Source organism: Pisolithus orientalis (genome assembly GCF_024613125.1).
Source record: "Pisolithus orientalis strain OTSU chromosome Unknown F5J12scaffold_2, whole genome shotgun sequence".
Classification (NCBI taxonomy): domain Eukaryota; kingdom Fungi; phylum Basidiomycota; class Agaricomycetes; order Boletales; family Pisolithaceae; genus Pisolithus; species Pisolithus orientalis.
The window spans coordinates 778725-804704 of NW_026260783.1; the positions used below are offsets into that span (position 1 = coordinate 778725).

Here is a 25980-nt window from a genome sequence, read left to right on the forward strand (position 1 = left end):
GTGGACTCCTTAATCCATTGCACCTTTCATTTACAGGTCAAGCAACTCATGTGACTCAGTTGCATTCATTCCTATCACCCTCCTACTGCTAGAGCAGCTCCCCTTGGGTCAAACTCACCCCTTCAGATTGCCTATCTCTGGGCTGGAGCCCACATCCCCATACCAGGTAGCAGATACCTGCTCCCCACAGCATGACTCAATCATTGCCTTGGAAAACCTCATCTCAGTTCAGTGACCCAGCCAGCAGTCGTCCTTGTCCAACAGGCCCAATACTCCTCCCCATCTCATCAGCACAATGTTCTTCAGCATGGGAATACCTTGGAATACCAGGTTGACTTACACCCCTCTTCTTATCTAGTCAATGAAGACCTAGAGGAGGGTGCTGACGAAGAGGACCAACATGCCATAGCAAGAGCTTATGTGCAGGTAGAAGAGCTGAAGAATGCTATCAAGAAAAAGAAGACAGCTTGCTTCAATGGTGTAGAAGTCCCAGCTCATTGTCAAAGACCAGCCCTAGCAGCCCCAGCATTGGCCAACACACCAGTGGCCCCTATCCCAGTCAGTAATCCCATGCCAGCTAACCCCACCTCTTCTTCAGAAGCCCCAGCAGCCAGAAAAACTTCAGTTACTCCTAATCTTACAGATCACCAGAAGCTTAAGCCATCTACAAATTCTACTGTCACACACCAAAGGTGTTGTGGACATGGTTACAGCTGACTCTGCCTAACTTGTTGATGAGTTGTCACAATGCCCATGCCATGCAGATGAAGACTAAAGCCCTCATGTGTAGAAAGACTGCTGGACATGAGCAGTCATCCTTCACACAAGGATGAGTCATCAATGCTAAAGAGAAAAGAGGGAGTGAGTTAAGTGCACTTCAGTCAACCCCCTTTGGAGACCTGTTAGGTCTACATATTTCTACAGATGTATATACCTATGAAGTCTCAACAGGTTGGGTATCCCCAGCCACTGGCAGGGAAAATCTTTTCTCCAGCACCATGCTTGGGGATTCTCCACACCTGCCATTTTATAGAGGTCAGAGAAAAGGATTTTGCCATAATTAATATACATTATCCTGAATATGTCAGGGTGACTGGGGTCCAGATGGACCTTTCTCCAGCTGAAATTGGGCCTCAATGGGACATTCTCCATGCTAAAAAGGACCCAAATGAAGCTTTCTCCAGTTGAAATTGGACCTCAATGGGACATTCTCCATGCTAAAAAGGACCCAAATGAAGCCTTCTCAATTGGACCTCAATGGGACATTCACCATTGGACCTCAATGAGACATTCTCCATGCTAAAAAGGACCCAAATCAAATTTTCTCCAGGTGAAATTGGACCTCAATGGGACATTCTTGATACTAAAAAAGACCCAAATGCAATTTTCTCCAGGTAAAATTGGACCTCAATGAGACATTCTCCATGCTAAAAAGGACCCAAATGAAGCTTTCTCCAGTTGAAATAGGACCTCAATGGGACACTCCATGCCAAGGACCATACATTGTTTTGGTTGGGGTACATGGTGCATTCAGTAGGTGAATCTGCCATGAAACCAAGTCATGAATGCCACCCTGAAGGATCTCAGAACTCCCAAGGTGGAAAGTGTTAAGTCCATGTCAATGATGTGTCACAGCACCACAGTTGTTGTTGATTGAGTGCAACTTACTCAGTATCAATTCCTCCCCCAGTTTGTTGGGATCATTGGTTCTGATACAATGTACTCATGTTCACAACTGCACTGCTTTCAAGATGCTGGTGAGATGACACAACTGAATCTTTCCCCTGAATTGGTTGTGATTGTGCCAACTTCCTCCAAGTGGGTGTTCCAACCATGGTGTGGAGATTTACCAGGTAAGCACCCAGATGCATAATTCCAACCACTTTACTAGGGGATCCTTCATGCCTATTTTTGGCATTTCCTGCCAATTCTTCAGGGATGTGCTTGTAATTTTTGCACTTTCCAGTAGTTCCATTAACATATTTACATTCCTGATGTGAATGTGATCACATATTACAGACATTCAATGTACATCTCCAAACTCTAGTATCTACATCTTTTTGATGGTAATTGAATTGGTGAGGATGGCAAGTAGCCCATTTTCAAGACCCTCCAACCACCCTTCATCTTCTGTGAATTCCTCTTCATCTGTTTGTCCAATATCATACTCTTCTGATAGTGCCATCTCTCCAATGGCCTCCAATGGTTCATCACCTTCTGATGTCAAATCCTCCCACTCACAGTCATAGTCTTCTGGTAGTTGCTCAGCTGCATGGTGCATGGCAGGCACTCCACATGGCTTGTAAGGGGCTGAATGAAATGTTGCTATGTCCTCTGCTGTGGGTCCCCATGGCCTTGATGGAGGCCAAGCGTGTGGTATATGTTGAACCTTGGCTTCCCATTTAGTATATGTTTCCACCAGGCTATCCTTTTGTGCTTGCACATGATACTTGTAACATGCATCTAGAAAGTGACAAACTCAGAAACCATGTGATATCAATAATAACTCTACTCACCAGCATTGTTCTGAGCAGCCTCTACACTTCGCCACTCCACAGAAAACCACTCCTGTAAAATGGTCTGCTCTCTTGACAACCTTCTTTCTTCTTCATTGCAACAATCAACCTCCAACATACAGTGGCTCAAAAAACTGACCACATGTTTGTATGTTTTACATTAGTTATGACTAAACACAATAACCCCTAACCCTAGCCCTAAACCATGAGTGTATGAAATAGGGTACTTACTCTTGGCTTTCTATTGGTCCATGAATCAAGTGATTTGGATAGGAATTGATAGAATAACAGTCATTTGAAAATGACATGTCATGCAGTCAGTTTTTTGACTTAAAGTTTTGATTACATAGTTTTGAGTTTAACAAAGTTTAAAATGCTGTGAGGTGCTTACTAATGCTTACATGGTAGATCACATGGTCTATTTGATGATTTGTCATCATACAAACAATGCAAAACAATGAATTGGGACCATCAAGGCTCCCTCTTCTACCCCAACTCATGAAACCATCCTCCTGGTCCATCTGGGCCATTTTCTCAGAGTAATCCCCATAAATATTGGTGCCCACTACAGTAATGTCATCAGGGTATATGTCCAACACAATCAAACCCTTGAAAAATCTGCTTTCAGTCATCCCTGTGCTGTTTCCCCCACCCATACCTGACATGTTCTGCAACTAATCAGTACTGAGAATGCTGGAAATGCCATGGAGGTCAATCCAGCACATCAGGAAATGGTGAACAAACAAAACACCTTTTAACCAGTGCATTTTCACCACAATGCAACTAGTTTTAATGCTGGGGTGAGACAAAACATTCCTGTGCACTTCAGGTGGCATGGGAAGCATGGCTAGACTGTGCTCTCAGCTGACTGTGGATGACTGGGAATGGGTGATTTGGTTATATAAGACCATAGGTAATACCCAGGCCTAGATGGATTGATGGAATCTCCTTCCTAGCAGTTCAGTGGACTATCCTCCCAGGGCACCTGGACTGTAATGAAGGTTTTCAGCTCACCCTAGCCCTCAACCCAGCACCCTTGAGGTGGAAACCCACCAGATAAGAGGTGATTGGATTGTTGGTCATGTTTTACAGTGCCAGATTAACCATCATGGCTTTTTCAGCATTCTCAGTACTGATTAGTTGCAGAACATGTCAGGTATGGGTGGGGGAAACAGCACAGGGATGACTGAAAGCAGATTTTTCAAGGGTTTGATTGTGTTGGACATATACCCTGATGACATTACTGTAGTGGGCACCAATATTTATGGGGATTACTCTGAGAAAATGGCCCAGATGGACCAGGAGGATGGTTTCATGAGTTGGGGTAGAAGAGGGAGCCTTGATGGTCCCAATTCATTGTTTGACATTGTTTGTATGATGACAAATCATCAAATAGACCATGTGATATACCATGTAAGCATTAGTAAGCACCTCACAGCATTTTAAACTTTGTTAAACTCAAAACTATGTAATCAAAACTTTAAGTCAAAAAACTGTCCACATGACATGTCATTTTCAAATGGCTGCTATTCTATCAATTCCTATCCAAATCACTTGACTCATGGACCAATAGAAAGCCAAGAGTAAGTACCCTATTTCATACACTCATGGTTTAGGGCTAGGGTTAGGGGTTATTGTGTTGAGTCATAACTAGTGTAAAACATACAAACATGCAGTCAGTTTTTTGAGCCACTGTAAGTCTTATTCCCTTGCACACACCCTCATCAGCAAGCCAACCAAGGGGATCAGGGTAACCCTCCTCAATTCCAACATCCTGCCAAATATCACTATCAACATCCAGTTGAAAAATACCCTTGGACTGGTATGGGAGGAGGAGCAATAGCATCAGGAGGTGCTTTCTGCAGCCAAATCATACCCTGCAATTCACCACAGAGATTATTAGATGCTGTGACTAGCTTCAGTACAGTGGGTTCTCATCATTTGATGGATGACTCCACATGTTATTGTAAATGATTTTCTATGGCTTGTTATTGGCAATAGAAACCACAAACAAAACACCACTCACCATTGACAGAGCTCCTGTATGATTGTTCCAACCTCTCCAACTCAAACTTGTGTTGACAAAGCTGCTCTCTAATTCAAGTCTTTAAGGCTTGTGTATTTGTTTGGGTCTGTAGCCACTTGTCATTCCTCAACAGGTGTAGGTCCACATGTGCAGAAACTCCCAATGCTTTCTTTTTTTGGCTAAGAGCCTGAGTTGCCTTTGACAGGGAGGCTTTTGCTGCAGCATGCTGGAGATTGTAGTCAATGAGGTCATTGACATGATCATTGACAAGATCCTTCTCCAATTGATCCACATGGCATTGGTAATCTTCAACAGTCTTTTCCAGTGCAAGTATATGTGCCAACTGTTCAGCACCCTTGTTCTTTGACCACCCTAGATATCTGATGAGAATATGATTGCAAGCACAAGGAAAAGACTAACTGGGTAAGGGTTGAGTTTGTGAATGCACCTGTGCAGCCCATTGCTCTCTCAGTGTTTGCATGTCAACATGCAATGCATGGAGGGCTGCCAAAGCCAACATTTTCTTGCTTTTGCAGAGCATCCATTTCTTGTTCAACCACTGGCCAAGAGCAGCAAAAGACTTCTTATCCAGGTGAAGGATCTGATTGTCAAGAAAAAATAGTCTTTGATGATGCTGAGGAGGAAGTTAGCACCTGAACTTTGCAGTATATTACAGAAGCAGAAGATCAATGCTTACACCAGAAACTTGGAGGGTGGGAATGAGTATCTTCAAAGAGCTCTGCAGCTGCTCACACCCTTCACCATCTGACAAACCAAAGCCCACACATTTATGTGGGTGGTATACCAACTGGCAAGGCCACTGATGACCATAAGCATGGAAAACTGAGATACCAAACTTCAACCTAGATAATATTCCATCATCCAGGAGCTTTCACTTGTGGCAACTATGCTCCAGTTGACAGCCAATGTCATACAAGAGACCAACAGTCATGGTGGCAGGGAGATGCTCAAACAAATGTTTCACTAGCACTAGAGCATAGTGCTGCCTTTCCCCTGCTGATGTCATATTGACCAACCAGAGAACATGATCATGACAACAGAGCAAAGCCATAAGCCCTATGTCTGCAAAGAAAGAGGTACTTGCTTTCTGCCTCTTCTCATCTGCTGCCTGGAAAGACTCCCCACATCCATCCAACACAGAAGTAGGAACTTTCATCCCATCCTCCAGACTGTCCTCCTTTGATTAATTTTGAGTCAGGGAATATTGACTGGATGGGAGGGACCACTGTTGCCCAATGAAAAGTTCCATAGCCTTCACATCTGACTCAGGGATGAAGACAGTACTGGTAGGGTTAGGAGGGTCATTGGCAGCAGAGTTATGGGGATTATGGGTTCACTTTTGAGTGAATCATGCATCCAAGCAGACAATGCACCCCAAACTATTGGAGGTCAGCAATCAAGTCACTAGTAGTGTGCCTGTGAACTCACTCATCCTGAGCAGCACCAGTTCTCTGCAAATCACCTCCAAAACAAAGAGGGCAATGAGCACACAAGTAGTCACTTGCTTGAGAACTACTTTGTTTTTCAGAGGCTGAGGGAAAGGAGTGTACCAGGGCAGCAATATGTTCATCAGAGTATATTCTCAACACTGTATACCAATGATAAGCATTGGTAAATTGTCTCTGAAGAGTGTCCTGGTGGTTTTTGCTCAGTACACTTGTCATGGAGACAATCAAATGCATGCATGTGTGCCATAAGATATATCACTGCAGCAAGAACAGTACTCTACAGTAATCTACATGCAGAGACATGTCATACAGTAACATAGGGGTACAGAGTGGGTGAAATGTACATAGGATGAAGAGGATTAATATCATGAAGCAGAACATACCTTTGACTGCATCTTGTACCCTTGGGCATCCAAAAAGCTTTCAAGTGCCTCATACCATGCAATTGTGTTGGGAGTCAACCACACAAAAAGTGTCTTCACAAACTCCAGGACATGAAGATCTACAGCAAGAGTTGGAGTAATCAGTGAGCACACAAACAGGCCATGCCCTATGAGCTGTACAGGGGCTGGAGTGCATGTGCAGTAGCTGATCTCAATCTCCTCCAAACCTGATACATGTAAGCACAGTGCTAGGGGGATACAAAAGCTACATACAGTCAAAGAAAAGACAACAGACACTGAGCTGATGTACAGCACAAGTACATTGACTTGGTGTGGCAACTTGAGGCTCTACCACTATGTGCAGGCTTTGTGAAACCTCAAGGTACCACAGGTACAGCTTGATGAGGACTGGGATAATTTCCAACCACCACCACCATTGCTTTTGTTGCTTCTGAAAACTGCTTGGGGGCAAAGTACTCTGGATGACTGAAACCTCAGGCATGACATCAAAGATACCAAGTTCACATGTAGGATGTTGTTGTTGAGGTCATTGTGGTATGGCATCTGCATGCTGGGAAAGTTGTTGGTGGCCAGGAAGGACAAAAACAGGAGGTGGGGCAGGAAGGTAGAGCAATTTCATACCAGGAGGGCAGCAGCAACAGGCTAGGGGAGGGGGGACAAACAAGGCATGTGCTGGGCCCTAGTCAAGGATGAGTATCCATGATGTCATAAGTTAATGTCAAACATACCAGAGGGCCAGCTACAGTGGACATGTTCAAGACAACATTCTGTGACTAACTAGTTGATGTGGATGATGTGGAGGAACCCTATAGGGGAGATAAGCAATATGAACACCATGTAAATGAGGCTGGACATGCCAAAAGATCAGGCATACAAGGTAATTGCTGTTTATTCAATGACAAAGGGAAAAGGTCCAGAACTGTTTCAGAATCCTGTAGGGAAAGATAGGTACAAAGAACTATTCAATGAAGAGAAAAACTAACATAACCAGAACTATCTAATGTAACATGGGCAGGCTGCTCTTGGTGCATGGAAGCAGAAGCTTCATGATGCTTCCATGGCTTTGGACAATGGACTACCATGAAACCCATGACACAAAGTCAATGGGATATACCCTGGACTCAAAGTCAACAGGCAAGGAACTGTGACACAAAGTCAACAGATGGTCAGTACAAAGTGAGTTGGCAAGATAACAAACTGGTGGGATTGAACAACTGAAGCTAGAAAATAGATGAGAATTAGCAGTGGTGGCAGGGTGAAGATGGTACACACCAAGGTCACTATATGTAGAGCATGATGCATGAAGATGATAGAGAGCTAGAGGCCATAAAGAAAAGTGTGAGGCAGTCACAGTGACAGTGGTGAAAAGTTGCTACATATCCAAGTCACTGGATATTGAGCACAGTGCAACAACAGATGACAGGAGCTAGAGGCACAAAAAAGACATAAGACAGCACACAGTGAAGAGTTATACTCCTTACCTATAAGCATGAGCCATGATTGATATGGTAGCAATGAAAATCAGCAAGCTACAACCAGATGTCAGATACAGTACACAATGAAAGGGATGCTACTGACCAAAGTTGTGGCAGTCAAGAGAGTAAGTTGCTATCAAGAAGAGAAGTGATTAGACACCCAAGATACCAAGGATAAGATAAGGTTCAGTCGAGCATGACAACATGGCATGCAGTATATTGCTGACCCAGACCAATGAATCAGAATATGCAGTACAACTTATTTAAATACATGTAAAAAAGCAGGGGATTGCAGATGAGAAGGTGCTCCAGGCCACATCAAAAGCAACTCACAAAAACTGTTGAGGTAGGGCAACACAACTTGTGTGTCAGAGGAGCACATACCCATCTGGCTGGAGTCCTGCAGCAGAGGCTCCAACCACATCACTAGACCAGACTCTCTGGGGAAGATGCTGTAAAGGAGCATCTGGTGAGTCAGCTGAGCTTCATCCGATGAGGTCCAAAGAGAAGCAGCCAGGACATGATTGAGTGCATAAAGTTCAAAATGGAAATTGAGTTCATACAGTTCCCACAAGAGGGAACACATGAACTGGAGAGGGGGATCCAAAAGTGTTGAGACCTGAACCTGTATTAACATATGAATGAGTTGAGAGGTGGATTTGAAGATAACAATATACTTGCCTGCATTCCCTGCCATACAATTTCTTCCAGCACTCCTGCCAACCCTTGAGCTGATTGAATGATCCTGTCACCAAAAATGTCCTGAACTGCTGATTTGGTTGTTGATGAGAGGGACAAAGAGAGACACTGGACATTAACAGTATTGAGGAAATCCCTCCACATCTGAGGGGAAGGGAACTTGGGGGGACAGTGAACATCAACTTCACTGATCCAGAGTGCATGGGCAGACAGCCAATTGATGAGATACATTTTCTTTTGCTCTGGAGTTGTGGTGTTGACAAAAAGTGTCAGCTTTGGAAATTGATAGCCTGGGTCAACAAAGCCAGACTTGACTCTCTGCAAATCTTTGGAAGCTCTCTTCCAAGCTGACTCAAACAGGCTGTGTGCCTGTGGAATTTCAGGGTGGTCAGGCTCATCCCATCTTCCCTGTCCACCTGTTGATCATTGGGGGGGTGACACTACTGCTTGGTTAGCAATGAGACAAGCAAAATACAAATGGTTACACACCTCTAGAAGGGCTGCCACTGACAACTTGTCTTGCAGTTCTGGTCTGCTTTGTGGTGGACTGCCTGCCAGTACTTGAGGATGTATTTGATGAGGATGGATATGTGGCAGCAGGTAGGGCAGGTGTGGACTCTGGCTCTTCTGCAAAGGAGCCTTCATAGCTACAGCAAGTATGGAAGCAGTGGAGGGAATTGCCTGGGCCACAATGGAGAATTTGAAATGGATTAGCTACCCCATTTTATGTATACATGGCCTTAACAATATGGTCTGTGTATGTGGGCCACACTGGTTGGACAATGTTTATGGTTGGAGGGATGAATGCTTCCCTGTGATACAACCAAATGGGTACCCCTGCAAAATATAGTGACTCACATACTTGGGTATCTTTTGTGAAGCACCCCATCCAGATCAGATTGATGTGCACAGGATGTGAGGGCAGATTTAGGAGAAGTGGATGAAGAATTTTGATGAAGTTGAGGATGGCAAGAATGTTGAGTAATGTACACTGCAGCTGGCCAACAAAAACAATGAGATCACAATATAGGAGGGGGTGGTTCTGAGCCAAGCAGACCCAGATGTGCATGACTTCCTGTCTGATGGGTTGGTCTTGGAGCTTGTGATAGTGGTTTTGCAAGGCTTGAAGTACATCCTCAAAATCCTTGACTTTCCCCTCCTGAAGGGTGCCTACTGCAAACCTGGAGCTGGTTGGGATAATGAAGTCACTAGGAGCAAGAGTGTCCCACACAATACTGAGAGTGGGGAGTGTATCCCTTTGGGGAACACACATTGAATATTTGTATTCCTTCTCATATGTTTGAGGCCATTGAAAGCAGTCAACCAGCCCAAGCTGACCATCAGCTCAGCATTGAAGGTCCTGGTTGTTGAAAATGTGTGTGTTGGGGACATAATCTGCATTTTGCGACATTATTACCCAGCCATCCTTGCATGCCACTGCCCACACATTGAGCAAGGTAATTGTAGCTGTGAATATAAGTTATCTGTTGCCATCCACCAAACAAAACAAAAAGAAAATGCAACATACCATTGTTGGACCAGGTGTAGGGTTTAAACCAGAAGAGGGTGGTGGCCATGGAGAAATTGAAGAAGCCTTCATGGTCAACAGATACAAGAATAGTTAGTGAATGATAGGATTAGTATGAGGACTAAGGAATGGGATCTTTCTGTGAACTAACCTTGGGCTAAGTACAGGTGGAAGGGGGAAGGGAGACAAGTCCAAGGTGTGGCAAAAAGTCTCCCATTCAAGGCCTTGCTAACAGTGATCCCCAGAAGACACCACTGGCCTTCCCACTCTTCAACACTTGCTGCACCAGCCCCATTGGCTAGTCAATGATCCAAATGTCAAAGGGCACCAAGCTGAAATCAATCTGCTGGTCCATATAAACTTACAAGCCATCATTCATCTCTGGGCCCATGGGCTGGCCACCCCAGTAGGTTAGTCAGTCCTATATTTTTGGCTAAACAGTTGAACTGATACTTCTATTAATCAGTGGAAATTGTTACTCCCCCATGGCTATCCCAGTCAAGGTCTCATGTGAGAAGTGTTGCAACAGATCCACCCATCACTCCAGCACCAACTATGACAACCAGTACCAATGGGCTGTGCCATTGTGATGAGTATCAGGAAGAGGTTACCATCCTCAAGCAGGAGAATGCTGACATGAAGTGGGAGATAGAAGTAACCTGTAACAAGCTTGCTGCTCTCCATTGTGTGGTAGATGCCATCTGGAATCACCTATTCACAGCCCCAGACATGCTCAACCATCTTCTGGTCCCCTTTCACACCACTTTGAACCCTGCACCAGTACCTCACACTCCACTGCTACTGGAGTAGTGGAAGTTCAACCATCCCAAAGCAGCTTGAGACAGGCATCCACCAAACCCCCTTGGCTTCACTTGAGGTAGGTGTCGACTTGGAAGCCCCTCCATTGAATGTTCTCTATCACTCCACCACTGCCAACAGTAGGATCAGAGCCTGGACAGGAAGGTAGGACGGAGGTTGACTAACAATGATGTACATCACATTTCACAATCTATTCATGTTTTTTTTTGTACTTGTACTTTGTTAGATCCAGCAATATATTCTGTATCTTCACAATGTAGTGCAATCTCCAGGACAAGGTGGCTACCCCGGCAGTGGTTGTTACTGTATGATTCAGATACTGGAAAACTGATCTGCTAAGGTTATGGCTGTACCAAGGCAGTGGTGATCAGACAGGTTATCCACAGTGTACATCAGTAAATCACTTTTGCTGGCCAGAGCTGTCCAGAGCTGTCCAGCACTGGACAGATTCCCTAGGACTACCAGCTCACAAAGTGGTCTACTGATGAATGGTCCCATGGCTGGCATGGTCTGCAGTGTCCCACACCACCCCACAGACTCACAGTGCAACAGCACCACAGTGCCACAGTAGTACAGTCCCTCACAGGCTCCCACGTGTAGTGCTGTGGAGCTTGGTAGTTATACTTGGTAGTCTGTACAGTTGGTATTTACATTTGTTACTTGCTACCAGATAGTGCTAGGCAGTAGTGAGTTGGTGGTGATTTACTAGAAGAACTTCTTTTGCCTGTAGCTCACTCACTTTTGTGAATCATGACAAGGCAAGAACACCATTGTGATCATCCTGTCAGGGGCTACAAGTTTACTTATGATGTCATCACAATCTAATGACATAATGTGTTGAAAGACTCATGACTTTCCAAGTATTTTGTTGTTTTCTCATTGTCATAGCCATGCCTTGACCCTGGCAGGACTTGGCCTTGCACTCACTTAGTCCAGCCTCAGCCTTGCCAAACCTTTACCTCCAGATGGTCTAGTGTGGTTAGCAATGCAAAGCAGTGCTACTATGAAGTGTCATCTCAGTTGAGCCTGACCTGGCTTTGGCCCACCCTTGTCTCTGTCCTGGTGTCACACACCAAAGGTGTTCAGTGATGTGGACATGGATACTGCTGATGAATGGAGATGAAGACTATGGCCCTCATGCATAGAATGACAGCCAGGAATGTTGGCAGGAATCCTTTGCACAAGAACAAGTTGTCAATGCCAAAGAGAAAAGAAGGAAGTGAGTTAAGGTTAAGTGCCAATAAAAATTCTTAAGTGCCCATGTACAGCATTCCAGTTTTCAACATATCTCCACCATTTCCACAGATACCAACACCATTCACACACTCACTTATAGTGCTCAGCCCTGTGATTCTACCTTCCAAAATTGGGAAGGATCTGCACACTCCACACATTCCTACAGCACTCCCTCCAAAAGATGCTCATTACACTAATTCTTCTGATATGGCCACCTCCACATCAATCATTTCACTTGTCCCCTTTGCTAGGGACCATGGCTACATATATTTACCAGGAGTTCCTACAAGCTTCTGTCCTGAAGCATCCTGGTACATCCCATCCTCATCTGCCCCCTCCCAGCCCATCCAGCTTGGACAGTGGTTCTTTTTGTCAGTATGACCTCTAGGAGGTTGGTCTTTGGTTGCCTCAGGTCTGTCATTCAGGCATCCATGATGAGTATGATGCACATCTTGCTTCCTTGTTGCAAGATACAGCAGAAGACACTCCCCCTTCATCCTCTCTTCCAACAGAGCCTCATTCATGAAGTTTTTATTTGCTTCACTGAGAGGACAGTTGGGGGGGAAAGTTGTGGTCCCCTATGCTCCTGTCACCCCACAGACCCCCAAAGCTTGACCCCTTCTGACACCTGACTCACACTGTCCCCTTTTGGATGTACTATATCAGCATCAGATCAGTGCTGCCTCTCTGTCATCCTACCTTGGCCTAGAAGCAATCTCTTCAAGATGTGACATGCACAGCCTCCCCCTAATCACAGTCTACCCCATTGCAATCTCTTGTATTCTTGCTCCCTCCTCACCAGGAGCACCCCCAACCCTCAGCACTTATCTTTGAGTGTTGTAGCTTGCAAAAACCCACCTGAATAAGACCTTCAACTGTCTAGGTATCACATAGGCACACCACCACTGGCTTTTATTGTCTCTTGTGTTGGTTTTGGTTGGTTTTCACCACTGAACCACACTTTGACTCACACTGCAGCCAATTCAGAGCTAGTTCTTTGCTAAGTACCAGCAGGTCTCTCACAGTTGTCATGACCATGCCTAGGCTACCCTAGACCAGTCCTGCCCCAGTCTCAACTGGTCTCATCCTGCCCCTACCCTGGTCCTGGCCCTGACACTTCAACTCAAAAACATGTTAGCTTGTGACACACTGCAAGGCAGTGCCCAGTTGAGCTGTTCACTCAATTGAGGCTGGATTGGTATGATACCCAGTTTGTCACTAGTCCTGCCCTGGTTCCCAGTAAACCTTTGTTTGCACTTTGCTTGATAATATTCTTTGTAACATTGTACTTACCAATCAGTTTACCAATCACCACTGTACCAGTGCTATGTTACACTTAGTTTACCTTTAGTATTTAAGCCATAGGAAGAATTGTTTAGCCTCAGTCTGAAATCAATCTAGTCTTGTCTAACCCAGTCTCCTCCTGTTTCTGCCTCTTGATCAGACTATGGTCCACACAAGGGAATAGTGCTGCCCCTCAGTTGCTAAGTCTAATTAGTCCAACCCTCTAGTATCTTGTACCCCCTCTTAATTGTCATATCCATGACTCTTGGACTCAATCCTGGTCCAGTCTGGACCCCTAGCCCCTATCTCCAGTCAAGTCTGGTCCTAGTCTGGCCTGGAAAACCTAACTCTGGCCCTAAGAAACTCAACTCCAGCCTAAATAACTCAAGTCTGGTATTTTACCCCTATCTCTGGTCCACTCTGGCCTCCCAGCCTTGTGCTGCTCCACCCCAGTCCTCCCAGGTCCATGCCTGGGTCACCCAGACATAACTCCAGTCTGTTTTCCAATGTTTGTACTATATTTCATCTAGCCCTCTCATCTGAACTTTGCTTACTGTACAAAACCTGTGTCTGACTCCAGTTATGCCAGTCACCTGGACTTTGACTATTAGTCTTGGCAAAGCCTCCATGGCTGTCCACACCTTGCTAATCATCTTGCTAATAGCTTATCAACAAGTCTGGCTTCATGTTCATTACTCTGGACCAGCCTCATGTATTTAACCCCTGTACATACATATGTATGTACTTTGTAGCACTCCAGTCAGAATATCAACTTAGTATTACCCTCAACTCCATACTACGCTCTGAGTCTACTCAATAGCTAAGGCCAAGCCTTAAGCTATCCCCAGCCCCTGTCCCAGATCTCTCCCTGGCTTGCATAAGGGTACAGCACATAGCTAAGACCAAGGGAGGTAGATCCAACCCCAGACTGGCTTCCTCCAAGTCCAGTCAGTTCCCCATGCTGGCCTTATTCCCATGCCCCTGGTCTTAAGTCCAGACCTCCAGACTTAACCCCTGACCTCCAGCCTTAACTCCAGTCCAACCAGACTTGGCCCCTGTCTCCTGGCCTTGACTCCAGTCAACTGGACTTAGCCCCTGTCACCTGGTCTTGAAGCCTGGTCACCTGAGGGTAAACCTGTACTTCACACTAATCACTGACCAGACTCTGGACTGGCTTTGGACTGGCAATGAACCAGTGTGGCACATGTCTTCTGGGAAGCATGTGGCTAGAGGAAGGCTGTAGAGAGAATTCCCTAGGAATGTCCCAAGGGGTGCTAGGTGGAAGGAGAATTTGAGAATAAAACTAGAAAGGGGGGGGTATTCATGTGAGGGTTGCAGAATTTAATTCCAGAGGGTTGTGGATGCACAAGGAACAGTGAGATGGGTATACAAAACTCTGGGGAGCAGTTATGCAATGAGGAGAGTGTATCTGAGGTGAGAGGGAAACAGGATAAGGTGTATTGGATTGGAGGGCACAGGAGACACAAAGATCACTGGAGATGCTGTAGACACTGTAGACTCAATATATGCACTTAGACTCTGGGAACTCTGGAACTTGCAAAACACACACAGATAGTGACTCTAAAAGTGGGTGGTATATTTTCAACATTACAGCAGAATTATATAGTACAAGGGATGTAGGTACAAGTCAGAGTAAGGTGGGGCAGAAAAACTACAGTGGCTCAAAAAACTGTCCACATGTTTGTATGTTTTACATTAGTTATGACTAAACACAATAACCCCTAACCCTAGCCCTAAACCAGTATGAAATAGGGTACTTACTCTTGGCTTTCTATTGGTCCATGAATCAAGTGATTTGGATAGGAATTAATAGAATAGCAGCCATTTGAAATGACATGTCATGTGGACAGTTTTTTGACTTAAAGTTTTGATTACATAGTTTTGAGTTTAACAAAGTTTAAAATGCTGTGAGGTGCTTACTAATGCTTACATGGTATATCACATGGTCTATTTGATGATTTGTCATCATACAAACAATGTCAAACAATGAATTGGGACCATCAAGGCTCCCTCTTCTACCCCAACTCATGAAACCATCCTCCTGGTCCATCTGGGCCATTTTCTCAGAGTAATCCCCATAAATATTGGTGCCCACTACAGTAATGTCATCAGGGTATATGTCCAACACAATCAAACCCTTGAAAAATCTGCTTTCAGTCATCCCTGTGCTGTTTCCCCCACCCATACCTGACATGTTCTGCAACTAATCAGTACTGAGAATGCTGGAAATGCCATGGAGGTCAATCCAGCACATCAGGAAATGGTGAACAAACAAAACACCTTTTAACCAGTGCATTTTCACCACAGTGCAACTAGTTTTAATGCTGGGGTGAGACAAAACATTCCTGTGCACTTCAGGTGGCATGGGAAGCATGGCTAGACTGTGCTCTCAGCTGACTGTGAATGACTGAGAATGGGTGATTTGGTTATATAAGGCCATAGGTAATACTCAGGGCTAGATGGATTGATGGAATCTCCCTCCTAATAGTTTGGTGGACTATCCCCCCAAGGGCACCTGGACTGTAATGAAGAGTTTTAGTCCACCCTAGCCCTCAACCCAGCACCCCTGAGGTGGAAACCCACCAGATAAGAGGTGATTGGATTGTTGGTCATGTTTTACAGTGCCAGATTAACCATCATGGCTTTTTCAGCATTCTCAGTACTGATTAGTTGCAGAACATGTCAGGTATGGGTGGGGGAAACAGCACAGGGATGACTGAAAGCAGATTTTTCAAGGGTTTGATTGTGTTGGACATATACCCTGATGACATTACTGTAGTGGGCACCAATATTTATGGGGATTACTCTGAGAAAATGGCCCAGATGGACCAGGAGGATGGTTTCATGAGTTGGGGTAGAAGAGGGAGCCTTGATGGTCCCAATTCATTGTTTTGCATTGTTTGTATGATGACAAATCATCAAATAGACCATGTGATCTACCATGTAAGCATTAGTAAGCACCTCACAGCATTTTAAACTTTGTTAAACTCAAAACTATGTAATCAAAACTTTAAGTCAAAAAACTGTCCACATGACATGTCATTTTCAAATGGTTGCTATTCTATCAATTCCTATCCAAATCACTTGAATCCTGGAACCCCAGACTTGAGCTGCTCAATCATATGCAGTGTTCCTCAGAACTTTGCCCTCAGTGTCCCTAACCTGGACCATTCTTACAGGCATTGCCTAAATCCTCTGTCATTTACAGAGGTTACTGCAGCCATTGCTCTGTAGAAACCATAGTCTGCAACTGAGCTCACCCTACACCTCAACTTCAGTCCTAGCATAACAAAAGCTCAAGTCTACACAGCCTATTGGCTGAAGGACACTGTTTAGTGCTCCACCACAAACCCCCAAAACAACTGACATTGGGTGCCATTGCAACCCACACAAGAAGAATCATTGTCTGATGAGGAACAGGAGAGTACTGTCACAGACACCTCCTCCAACAAACCTGAACAACTGGATAGAGGCTTTACCTCAGGTATCCTCTCAAACTTCTTCAACCAGTCCATTGGATTGCTTGGTACCCCATCCCACCAGTACCTACCCCTGTCACACTTCCTACACCCCCACCCCTGCCCAGAATCATGAGGTCTGGTTCATCATTGAAGGCAATGACTGGCACTGCTGCTGTCAAAGCCACTGAACTGAAGATTGGTGCCCTGTCCAATTTTGACAGTGACCAGAAGAATGCCATGAGCTGGCTGTTTTCAGTCCAGACCTACCTCATGGTCAACAAAGAAGTGTATGACAGCAACACCAAGAAGGTTGTCTACACCCTGTACTGCATGAAGAAAGGGGTTGCTTGCTCTTGGGCAGCAACCTTCCAGAAGACATCTTTGGAAAAGAACCGCCCAGGTTTCAGCACCTTCACTGATTTTATCAAAGGCTTTAAAGCCTCATTCACCTCCCCTGACTCTGCTGGTGCCACTATTACTAAACTGCACACCATGAAACAAAAGGATTCTGTGGAACAATATATCACTGACTTCTGAACTGCCACTGCTGACTACACCATCACCAAGGGTGTCACCCTGATTGAGTTCTTCTCTCAGGGATTAAAACCTTTCATCGCCAATCACATCCATATGATGGAGACCACTCCAACCAAGATCAGCAAGTGGTACCAACACACACAAAAGTTTGATGCCAAATGGAGGAAGGTAAATGAACTTTCAGGAAAGAAAGAAAGGAGAATGTTCTACCCAAAGAACAACCTTTCAGAAGAAAAAGATCCAAATGCCATGGATGTGGATGGAGTGAGACTCTCCAGAGAAGAAAGAGACCAACACATCAAAGAAGGGTGATGATTCAGTTGCAGAAACAAATGACACCTCTCACAAGAATGTCCAGAAAAAGGGAAGGCCCCCCAGAAAAAGGTCAAGAAAATCAGAAAGATTGTAGAAGTTGATGAAAGCAATGATGAAGAAAAAGTCACCAGACCATCCATTGCCTTAGTCAATATCACTAAGGCATTAGGAAAGGATTTTTAGAAGGGAACTCTGTGTTGACACCAGATGTTTCCAGAAAAAAGGACAGTTCTACTTCTGTTGTGCCTGTACTAGTATCTTCTACTCCAGATCATACTATGCAAATCCCCATCTCCCTTTACACATCAGAGAAACTGGAAAAGTCATCAACACTACTGCACTGGTTGATTCCAGTGCAGAAATATCCTGTATTGACTGGGGTTTCATGTGAAAGCACCAAATCCCTACTCAACAACTTGCCAAACCCATCCTCACTAGAAATGTGGATGGATCTCAGAACTCCAAGGGAAAGATCTTGTTTTCTGCCACTCTCTACTTCAAGATCAAAGGACTCATTCATCAGTCCTTCCATGTTATAAACTGTGGATCAGAAAATGTAATTCTTGGCCTCCCTTGGTTACAAGAGAAATAACCCTGTCATTGACTGGAGAATGGGAACTCTCTCCATCGACAAAAAGACTGATAGATTGAAAGACCTATCCCAAAGCATCTCCTCTGTTCCTGTCAAAGAACCTACCATAAACTTTGTATCCCCTGTTGAAAAGGAAGGGATCAACAATTTATGGATTATGAAGAACCAGAAGATGAAACATTATGAGCCCACTCCATAATGGCTCTTGGAAAACTCATCAAAGAAGCCAAGAAGGTCAATCCAAGAAACAGCCTTCTTAGAAAGATTACCACTACTACTGAGATTGCACAAGAAGAAGCTAAAAAGAAACCAAAAGCAACTCTTTCTGAAGAGTACAAAGAGTTTGCTTTGGTCTTCAAAGAACCCTCTGATGGAGTACTACCTCCATCCCAACCCTATGACCATGCCATTAACCTTGTAGAGGACTTTCTCCCCAAGGTGGCTAAAGCATACCCACTCTCTCCCTTGGAAAGAGAGTCTGCAGAAAAGTTTATCAAAGAAAATCTTTGAGAAGGAAAGGTCCATCCCTTGAAGTCTCCTCAAGCTGCCCCATTCTTCTTTGTTGGAAAGAAAGACAGCTCCCTTTGACCATGCCAAGATTACTGATATCTGAACAAAAATATGGTGAAGGATGCATACCCTCTTCCCCTAATCTCAGATCTCATCAACAAACTTAAGGGAGCATCTACCTTCACAAAAATGGTCATAAGATCAGGCTACATCCATATCAAAGAAGGAGACCAATGGAAAGCTGTGTTTATTATGCACAAGGGACTCTTTGAACCTACTGTCATGTTCTTTGGGTTATGCAACTTTCCCACCACCTTCCAGCAATTCATGAGTGACTCTTTCAGAGACATGATTACAGAAGGATGGCTGGTCATCTACATGGATGACCTCCTCATATTCTCCACTGACCCAAAGAACACAAACAAAGAACCTGCCAAGTTCTAGAACAAATGAGGGAGCTGTCACTACCCCTCAAACTTGAAAAATGTCATTTCAATCTTACCAAAGTGGAATACCTTGGTATGATCATTAAAGAGAACACTATTGCCATGGACCCCATCAAGGTCCAAGGTATTTTTGAATGGCCTGTGCCAAAGAAGGTCAAAGATGTGTGATCCTTCTTAGGATTTGCTAACTTCTACCAAAGATTTGTTCCCTATTACTCAGACATTGCCTGACCCCTAATTAACCTAACCAAGAAGACTGTTGCTTGGGAATGGTCAAAGAAATTTCAGAATGCCTTTGAACTCTTAAAAAGGATCTTCATGGCCCAACTGACCCTCTGAATGCCTGACACCTCTTGGCCTATTGCAATTACCACAGATGCATCCAAGTATGTGACTGGAGGTGTTCTCCTCCAGGAGGACTCAAATGGCCAGTGGCAACCCTGTGCCTTTATTTCCCAATCATTTAACCCCACAGAATGAAACTATGATATCTATGACAGAGAGTTATTAGGGGTTATCTGAGGACTGAAGACCTGGTGACACTATCTCCATGGGTCTTCATTTCTGGTCAAGGTCTTTACTGACCACAAAAACTTGACCTATTTTAAGGCACCACAGAACCTAAACCATTGCCAAGCTTGCTGGCTTCTTGACCTTGCAGATTTCAATCTGCAGCTTGAACACGTCCCAGGCAAAGACCTGGTAGCCCCCAACACACTCTCCCACTGACCTGATCATGTTCCCAACAATGATGAAGATAACAAAGGAGTAACCCTCCTTCCCCAAACCCTGTTCATCAACCTCATTGATACCAACCTCACCCAGAAGGTTGCCTCCTCCTCCATGTCAGACCCAGTGGTCCAGACAGCTCTCTGAGCCATTGAAAATGTTGATATGCCACTTCCATTCAAATCTCATCTCTCTGATTGGAGATTTGACAATGGAGTGCTACTTTATAAGGACTGGGTGTATATCCCCAATGACCCCTCCCTCCAACAGACCATTGTGTCCAGTCACCATGATCATCCCTCTGCAGGACACCCTGGCATCTTGAAAACCCAACAACTCATCTCTTCCAAGTTTTGGTGGCCAGGACTCACCTCTTTTGTCCAAAAATATGTTGAAGGCTGTGCTACATGCCAACAAAACAAAGTAAACACCCATCTGACAACCCCACCCCTTATGCCCATCCCCTTGGCCTCAACCTGCCCTTTCCAACAGATCTCCTGTGATCTGGTTACCAATCTACCCCTTTCAAGGGTTATGATTCCCTCTTGGTCATGGTAGACCATGGGCTTACAAAGGGGGTAATTTTAGCACCAATGAAGAAAACCATCTCCACTGCCAACATTGCAGCCCTATTTTTCAAGAAAGTCTACTCCCACTTTGGGTTGTATGACAAAATCATTTCTGATTGAGGCCCTCAGTTCACCTCAACATTTGCAAAAGAACTCACATCCCTTTTTGGATACTCCCTTGCCCTTTTGACAGCATAACACCCTCAGACCCATGGTGAAATGGAATGTGTCAACCAGGAGGTTGAAACATACCTCTGCATCTTTTGCCAAAACAACCCCACTCTCTGGGTGGATAACCTCCCAATGGCAGAATTTGCACATAACCACCACCCCCATTCCATCACTCATCATTCACTGTTCTATGTATGGCATTGGTGTTGGGCCAGCTTGCATGGTATTGGACCTAGAATAGCTGGTATAATATTATTTCCTCCATGAACCACATGGTGTTGTCACTGTGCCACCTTGCATGTCATTGGTGCTGGCATGGCTTGCATGTCACTGTCACTTGCACAGCCTGTATGCCATTGAGCCCTGGATGGCTGGTATGACATTATTTCCAGGACTGTACTCATTGTATGGTCACTGTGCCAGACTTGCACACCATTGGTGCCAGTGTCAGTTTGCATGCCATTGGTGCTCTGCTGGCCTGCATATCATTGGTGTCAGTGCCAGCTTGGATGCCATTGGTGCCCTGCTGGCCTGAATGGCTTGCATGCCATTGGTTCCATCCTGGCCTGCATGAGTCTAACCCCCAGATGGCTGGTATTACTTTACTTCTGGGACCATCCACATGGTATTGTTGCCAGGACCACTTGCATGCCATTGGTCCCAGCACAGCTTGCATGCCACTGGTTCCATGCCAGTCTGCATGCCATTGGTGATGGGCCAGCTTGCATGACATGGTTGCTGGGGGTGAACTCAGGGGTTGAACCCATCCATACCTTCCAGGGACACCTAACTCTGGGCTTACCTGGGACTACTCATATTGCAGTGGCCACAGCTACCCTGTGGAGCACCTGTACCCCACAGTTGATGAAAATGTGACCAGAACCGGGATCGAACCAGTGACCTCCTAGGTGTTAACTGGTTGCTCTAACACTCCTTGACTCCACTCCACCTGGCATCCTGACTAGGACCCTGAAAAAACTTTTCAGGACTTGTCACACCAGCTAGGAAAAGTAACAAGTAGAGCCCATTGCAGACAAAGCAATGAAAAACAAACAAACCCACCAATCCCCAGAATCACAACCCAGTACAATAACCATACCCAACACCCCCAACACCTCACATTCCCTGCTGCATGACCTCAGTAGGATGAATGTCCTTGAGGTCAAATTCACATGCCATGCCAGGACCCCTGCAAGCACCTCATATATCAGGCCCTGGCTTAGTTGGCAAGTTCACTAGAAGTGGTGGCTTCTCATTAGACAAAATTGTCAACAATCTGGAAGCTGAGATAAGAAACACTGACTTGGACAGAGCATACCTAGACCAGCTATACAGAGTCCAAGGTGAACTGACCACACTGAAACATATCTTGCATGCACTATTCTACATATTGCAAACTAAAGGAGTAAATAACATGCTAGGATCAGCCATCAGAGCCACAGCATACTTGGTCAGGGAATTAGCAGCATTGGCAATGGCTGAAACTGTCAACTCAGTAGTCACCACCATCTCCCCCCAGATCACCAAGATACTATCAACCACTGAAAAACTAGAAAAAGTCAACAAGAGTGCAACCTCACTGAATGACAATTATGCTCAAAGAATAGATTCAATTGCCAACACAACCAATAGCACAGACACTAATCAACTAGAAGGGGAAGTCCAGAACATAATCACAGACATAAGTATGATGAAGATGACAATGGAAGACATGAAAAACCTGCTAAAAAACTACATGCCACCCACCATAACCCATACACCTTACAGAGACACTCTAGCAATGACAGCAACCAACTCCAACCAGATCCTACTGGGCAAGCACCTATCACTGGAATATGCTAAGGCCCATGCTGCAATAAAAGAAAGACAATTACTGATTGACCCCAACAGTAACCACCCCATCCTCGATGACTCATCATCAAGGGAGTCCATTATAGAAGCAATCAAACTGGCCCTGGAGGCAGTGGAAGAAGCCAACAGCCCTGATCTACAGCTCAAGTTGATCATGCAACTACACAACAACAGTATACTTTTAGAGCTAAACACCTGCAAAGCCATAGTGTGGATCAAGGAGCCCATCAACAAAGCAGCTGTCCTCACAAAACTAGGTGGCAAGGTCACAATAAAAACTGTCACTACAACATAGTTATCCCATTTCTCCCTATCTCGACCAACACAGATCTCCCAGACACCCTCTGTGATATGGAAAGTGAGAACAACATCCCACACAAGTCAATCACACAAATCAAATGGATCAAAGACCCAGCCAAATGCTCCCCCAATCAACAAGTAGCACATGCACTAGTCTCCCTCACCTCCCCTGAAATCACTAACTAGTTACTCAGAGACAGCCTCTATTGGGGCCTTGATGGACTATGACCACACAAGGACAGTGTCAAGTCTGGGCCTACTCTGACCAACTCTGATGCTAGACAAGGTCTGGGGAGAGGTTTGGAAGCAAGTCCAACAGAAAAGAACCAAACTCTGACTGGCAGAGTGTTGGCAGGAACAAAGTCTGCTGAGGTAAGGGCAGAGCAGAGTGAGGGCATCAGGTTTAGCTCATGCACTACCCCCTTGCATGATCTCAGCCCTCATATTTCAGAGGGAGAGTACAGACAGAAAGTTGGAGGTAACTCTGACAGGCAGAAGACAGAGACAGAGGGAGTAGGAACTAAGTTGATATTCATACTGAAGAACATTGGAGTACAATACATGCTTTTATACTACTATGGAGGTACAGTAACCAGAATTGGAACTGACATACAGAGACTCATAAAATTTCAAGTAAAACTTCCTAGACAATGAATGAAGGGTAGACAGAGGACATACAAACAGGTAACATAGAACATCCCAAAAAGGAAACAGTCCAGGCACTGGACCATACAGTGTGCATGCTGCAGAGTACCTGACTGCATGCTGTCAGGGAGAAGTCCAAAGGGTAGTCACATGACTCCTCAGAGAACAGTCTGCACAGTCCAGTAGGAGAGCAGTACAAGTCCATCAGTAGTTGGAGCAGAGATGACTCATAAATGTCAGGAGGCAGGCAGAGTTGATGTGGAGTGAGTGAATGACTGGTGGAAAGGGGTGCAGAGTGAGTGAGGACCTAGGATGAATGCATGGTCATGACAGTGCCCCCCCTTAGGGCCTGAACCCTTGAAGGCCACATGTATGGAATGAGATCAACATGAGTTGATCATTTGAAATTATTTTGATGCCTTGAGGATAATGGCTTCAGCCATGGCAGAGCTCTGTTGGAGTCTGAAGAACTGCTTAAAAACACATGTTAGGGTACTGAACCTTCATCCTTTCCCCCCATCATATGTCCTCCCAGCACCAGAGCAAAACCCCCAGCCAACCCCCAGCCATGTCCATGACTATTCCCAAGTCACAGATGAAGAACTGGTCATCCTCACCAACAACTCCACTGACACTGAGTAGGAGAAGTCTGTGGAGAAGGCATGCCAATGTGAGGAGATTGAGCAGAGAGAGAGAGAGTGCAAGGCCAAGCACAAGGAGGCCAAGAGGTGGAAGGTGGAGGAGGAGTGCTTGGAGGTGGAGCAGAGGAGGAGGAGGAGGCTCAAAGGAAGAAGGTAGCAGAGGAGGAGGCAGAAAGGCAGAGGCAGAGGGCCTCTGAGGAGAGGGCTCCAGCCAGGCAGGATGAGGCCACACAAAGGTAAGTGGCAGAGTACTGTGAGCCAGGTGGAGCTGACTTGCAGTTTTACTTTCTTAGACTATATGGCATGGTGTACAACATCAACACTGCCCAGAGGGTCCCTGGGACCTCTGTGGAAGTCACCATGACCAGGAGGCCCCCCTGTGCTTGCTGTGTAGCAAGTCTGACAGCAGGATGGTGCAAGCCTGGGAAAGGCAAGACCAGGGCCTGCATGCCCTGCCACAAGAAGAAGAAGGTGTGTAGCTGGACAAGGGAGGACACAGTGGCAGGACCATCACAGAAGAGAGTGGGGACAGGAAGCTCCCAAGGGGAGAAGAAGAAGAGACCATGAGGGAAGGGGAAGGAGAGAGCAATGGAGATGGAAGAGGTGGATGACAAGTGGGAGGCAGGTGGAGAGGAAGACAAACCAGCAACACTGCTTGAGGGTCCCTCAGGTGCAGGAGTCCACATGTGGTGGGTGGAGTGGGAGTGGGAGCAACAGTTGCAGGCCATGGAGAGGCAGGCTTGAAGTGCATGAGACCACTGTACTGGCCTTTGAGAGGATGGCAGAGGCAGTGGAGCAGACAGTGGTGGCTGCAGAGTGGACAGCTGATTAGTGGGTGCTGTACCATGCCTGGGCAGAGTGGGTGGAGATGAGGAGGAGGGAGGATGCATGTGAGGCCAGGATGGCTGAGCTCAAGCATGCAGGCAGCAGTTGGAAGAGGCCTCAGTCAGAGGCAGCAGAGGACCAGCATGAGGAAGCAGATGAAGGTGTAGAGGGGGATAACAAGGAAGAGGAAAAACTCAGGGGAGAGCAGGAAGGCAGAGAAGAGCAGGAGGGTGGCAGAGAGCAAGTGATGGAAGAGTAGTGTAGATTTTTTTTTTTTTTGGTGTCTTTTGTTTTTAGTTTGTATATTTTTTGTACTACTACAAAATAGACTTGTGGTTTTATTTGTGGTTCTGAGAAGTGAGATGGATAAGCAGAGAGAATTCTAAAGTACTTAAGGTAATTCAGCAAGGGGTGGAGTTGGCCTGCAGAGGAAGGTTATGTGGGTGGAGTATTATGGTGGAGGTTGGTATGGGCCAGGTTTGTGTGGATAACATTCATGGAAAGCAGAGACTATGTCAGAAGCATGATCTAGCTCAGTTGCAAGCAACCAAGAGGTTTCCTCATCAGTGTTCTTGTAACCAGCCCAGCAGACTAGATACAAGAGTTGGCAGCAGTGGTGATGGCAGTCCACCTTAGAGTTGAGTATCTCTGACACTTTGTACTCTCAAGGTCACCATTGACATCCACTGGCAGAGGTGGAGGTTGTTGTTGGTTTGGGAAAGGGTTAGCTGCTGTGGCTTCCAGTTGTGAGACATGGAAGACCAGATGTACTGAGTGCATAGAGTCAGGAAACTTAAGGGTGATGGAGTGCATGCCTGGCCTGGCCAAGATGGTGAATGAACCTAAGTACTTTTTGGAGAGTTTTTCCGAAGGACAAGTGGAGCAGAAGTACTTGGCTTTGACATAGGCCT

General features: G+C 45.4%; 4 protein-coding genes across 4 annotated transcripts; all 4 read right to left on the bottom strand.

Annotated features, from left to right (window-relative positions):
* Window positions 1–2323: 2323 nt before the first annotated feature.
* Window positions 2324–4317, bottom strand: F5J12DRAFT_707881 (uncharacterized protein; the record flags this gene model as incomplete). Its single annotated transcript, XM_051740590.1, has 3 exons — window positions 2324–2478; window positions 2517–2625; window positions 4210–4317. Coding segments are annotated over 3 exons (372 nt in total), but the record flags the coding sequence as incomplete, so codon positions are not given.
* Window positions 4318–4615: 298 nt separating this feature from the next.
* Window positions 4616–5569, bottom strand: F5J12DRAFT_902583 (uncharacterized protein; the record flags this gene model as incomplete). The annotated part of the gene is made up of 4 exons (XM_051748314.1): window positions 4616–4914; window positions 4963–5176; window positions 5240–5405; window positions 5439–5569. 4 exons carry the CDS (start codon window positions 5567–5569, stop codon window positions 4616–4618), a joined length of 810 nt encoding a protein of 269 aa, XP_051604823.1.
* Window positions 5570–9358: 3789 nt separating this feature from the next.
* On the bottom strand, window positions 9359–9571 carry F5J12DRAFT_685405 (uncharacterized protein; the record flags this gene model as incomplete). Its single annotated transcript, XM_051740304.1, has 1 exon — window positions 9359–9571. A coding segment is annotated over one exon (213 nt), but the record flags the coding sequence as incomplete, so codon positions are not given.
* Window positions 9572–14975: 5404 nt separating this feature from the next.
* On the bottom strand, window positions 14976–15671 carry F5J12DRAFT_779250 (uncharacterized protein; the record flags this gene model as incomplete). Its single annotated transcript, XM_051742373.1, has 4 exons — window positions 14976–15037; window positions 15239–15248; window positions 15408–15424; window positions 15449–15671. 4 exons carry the CDS (start codon window positions 15669–15671, stop codon window positions 14976–14978), a joined length of 312 nt encoding a protein of 103 aa, XP_051604825.1.
* Window positions 15672–25980: the final 10309 nt, after the last annotated feature.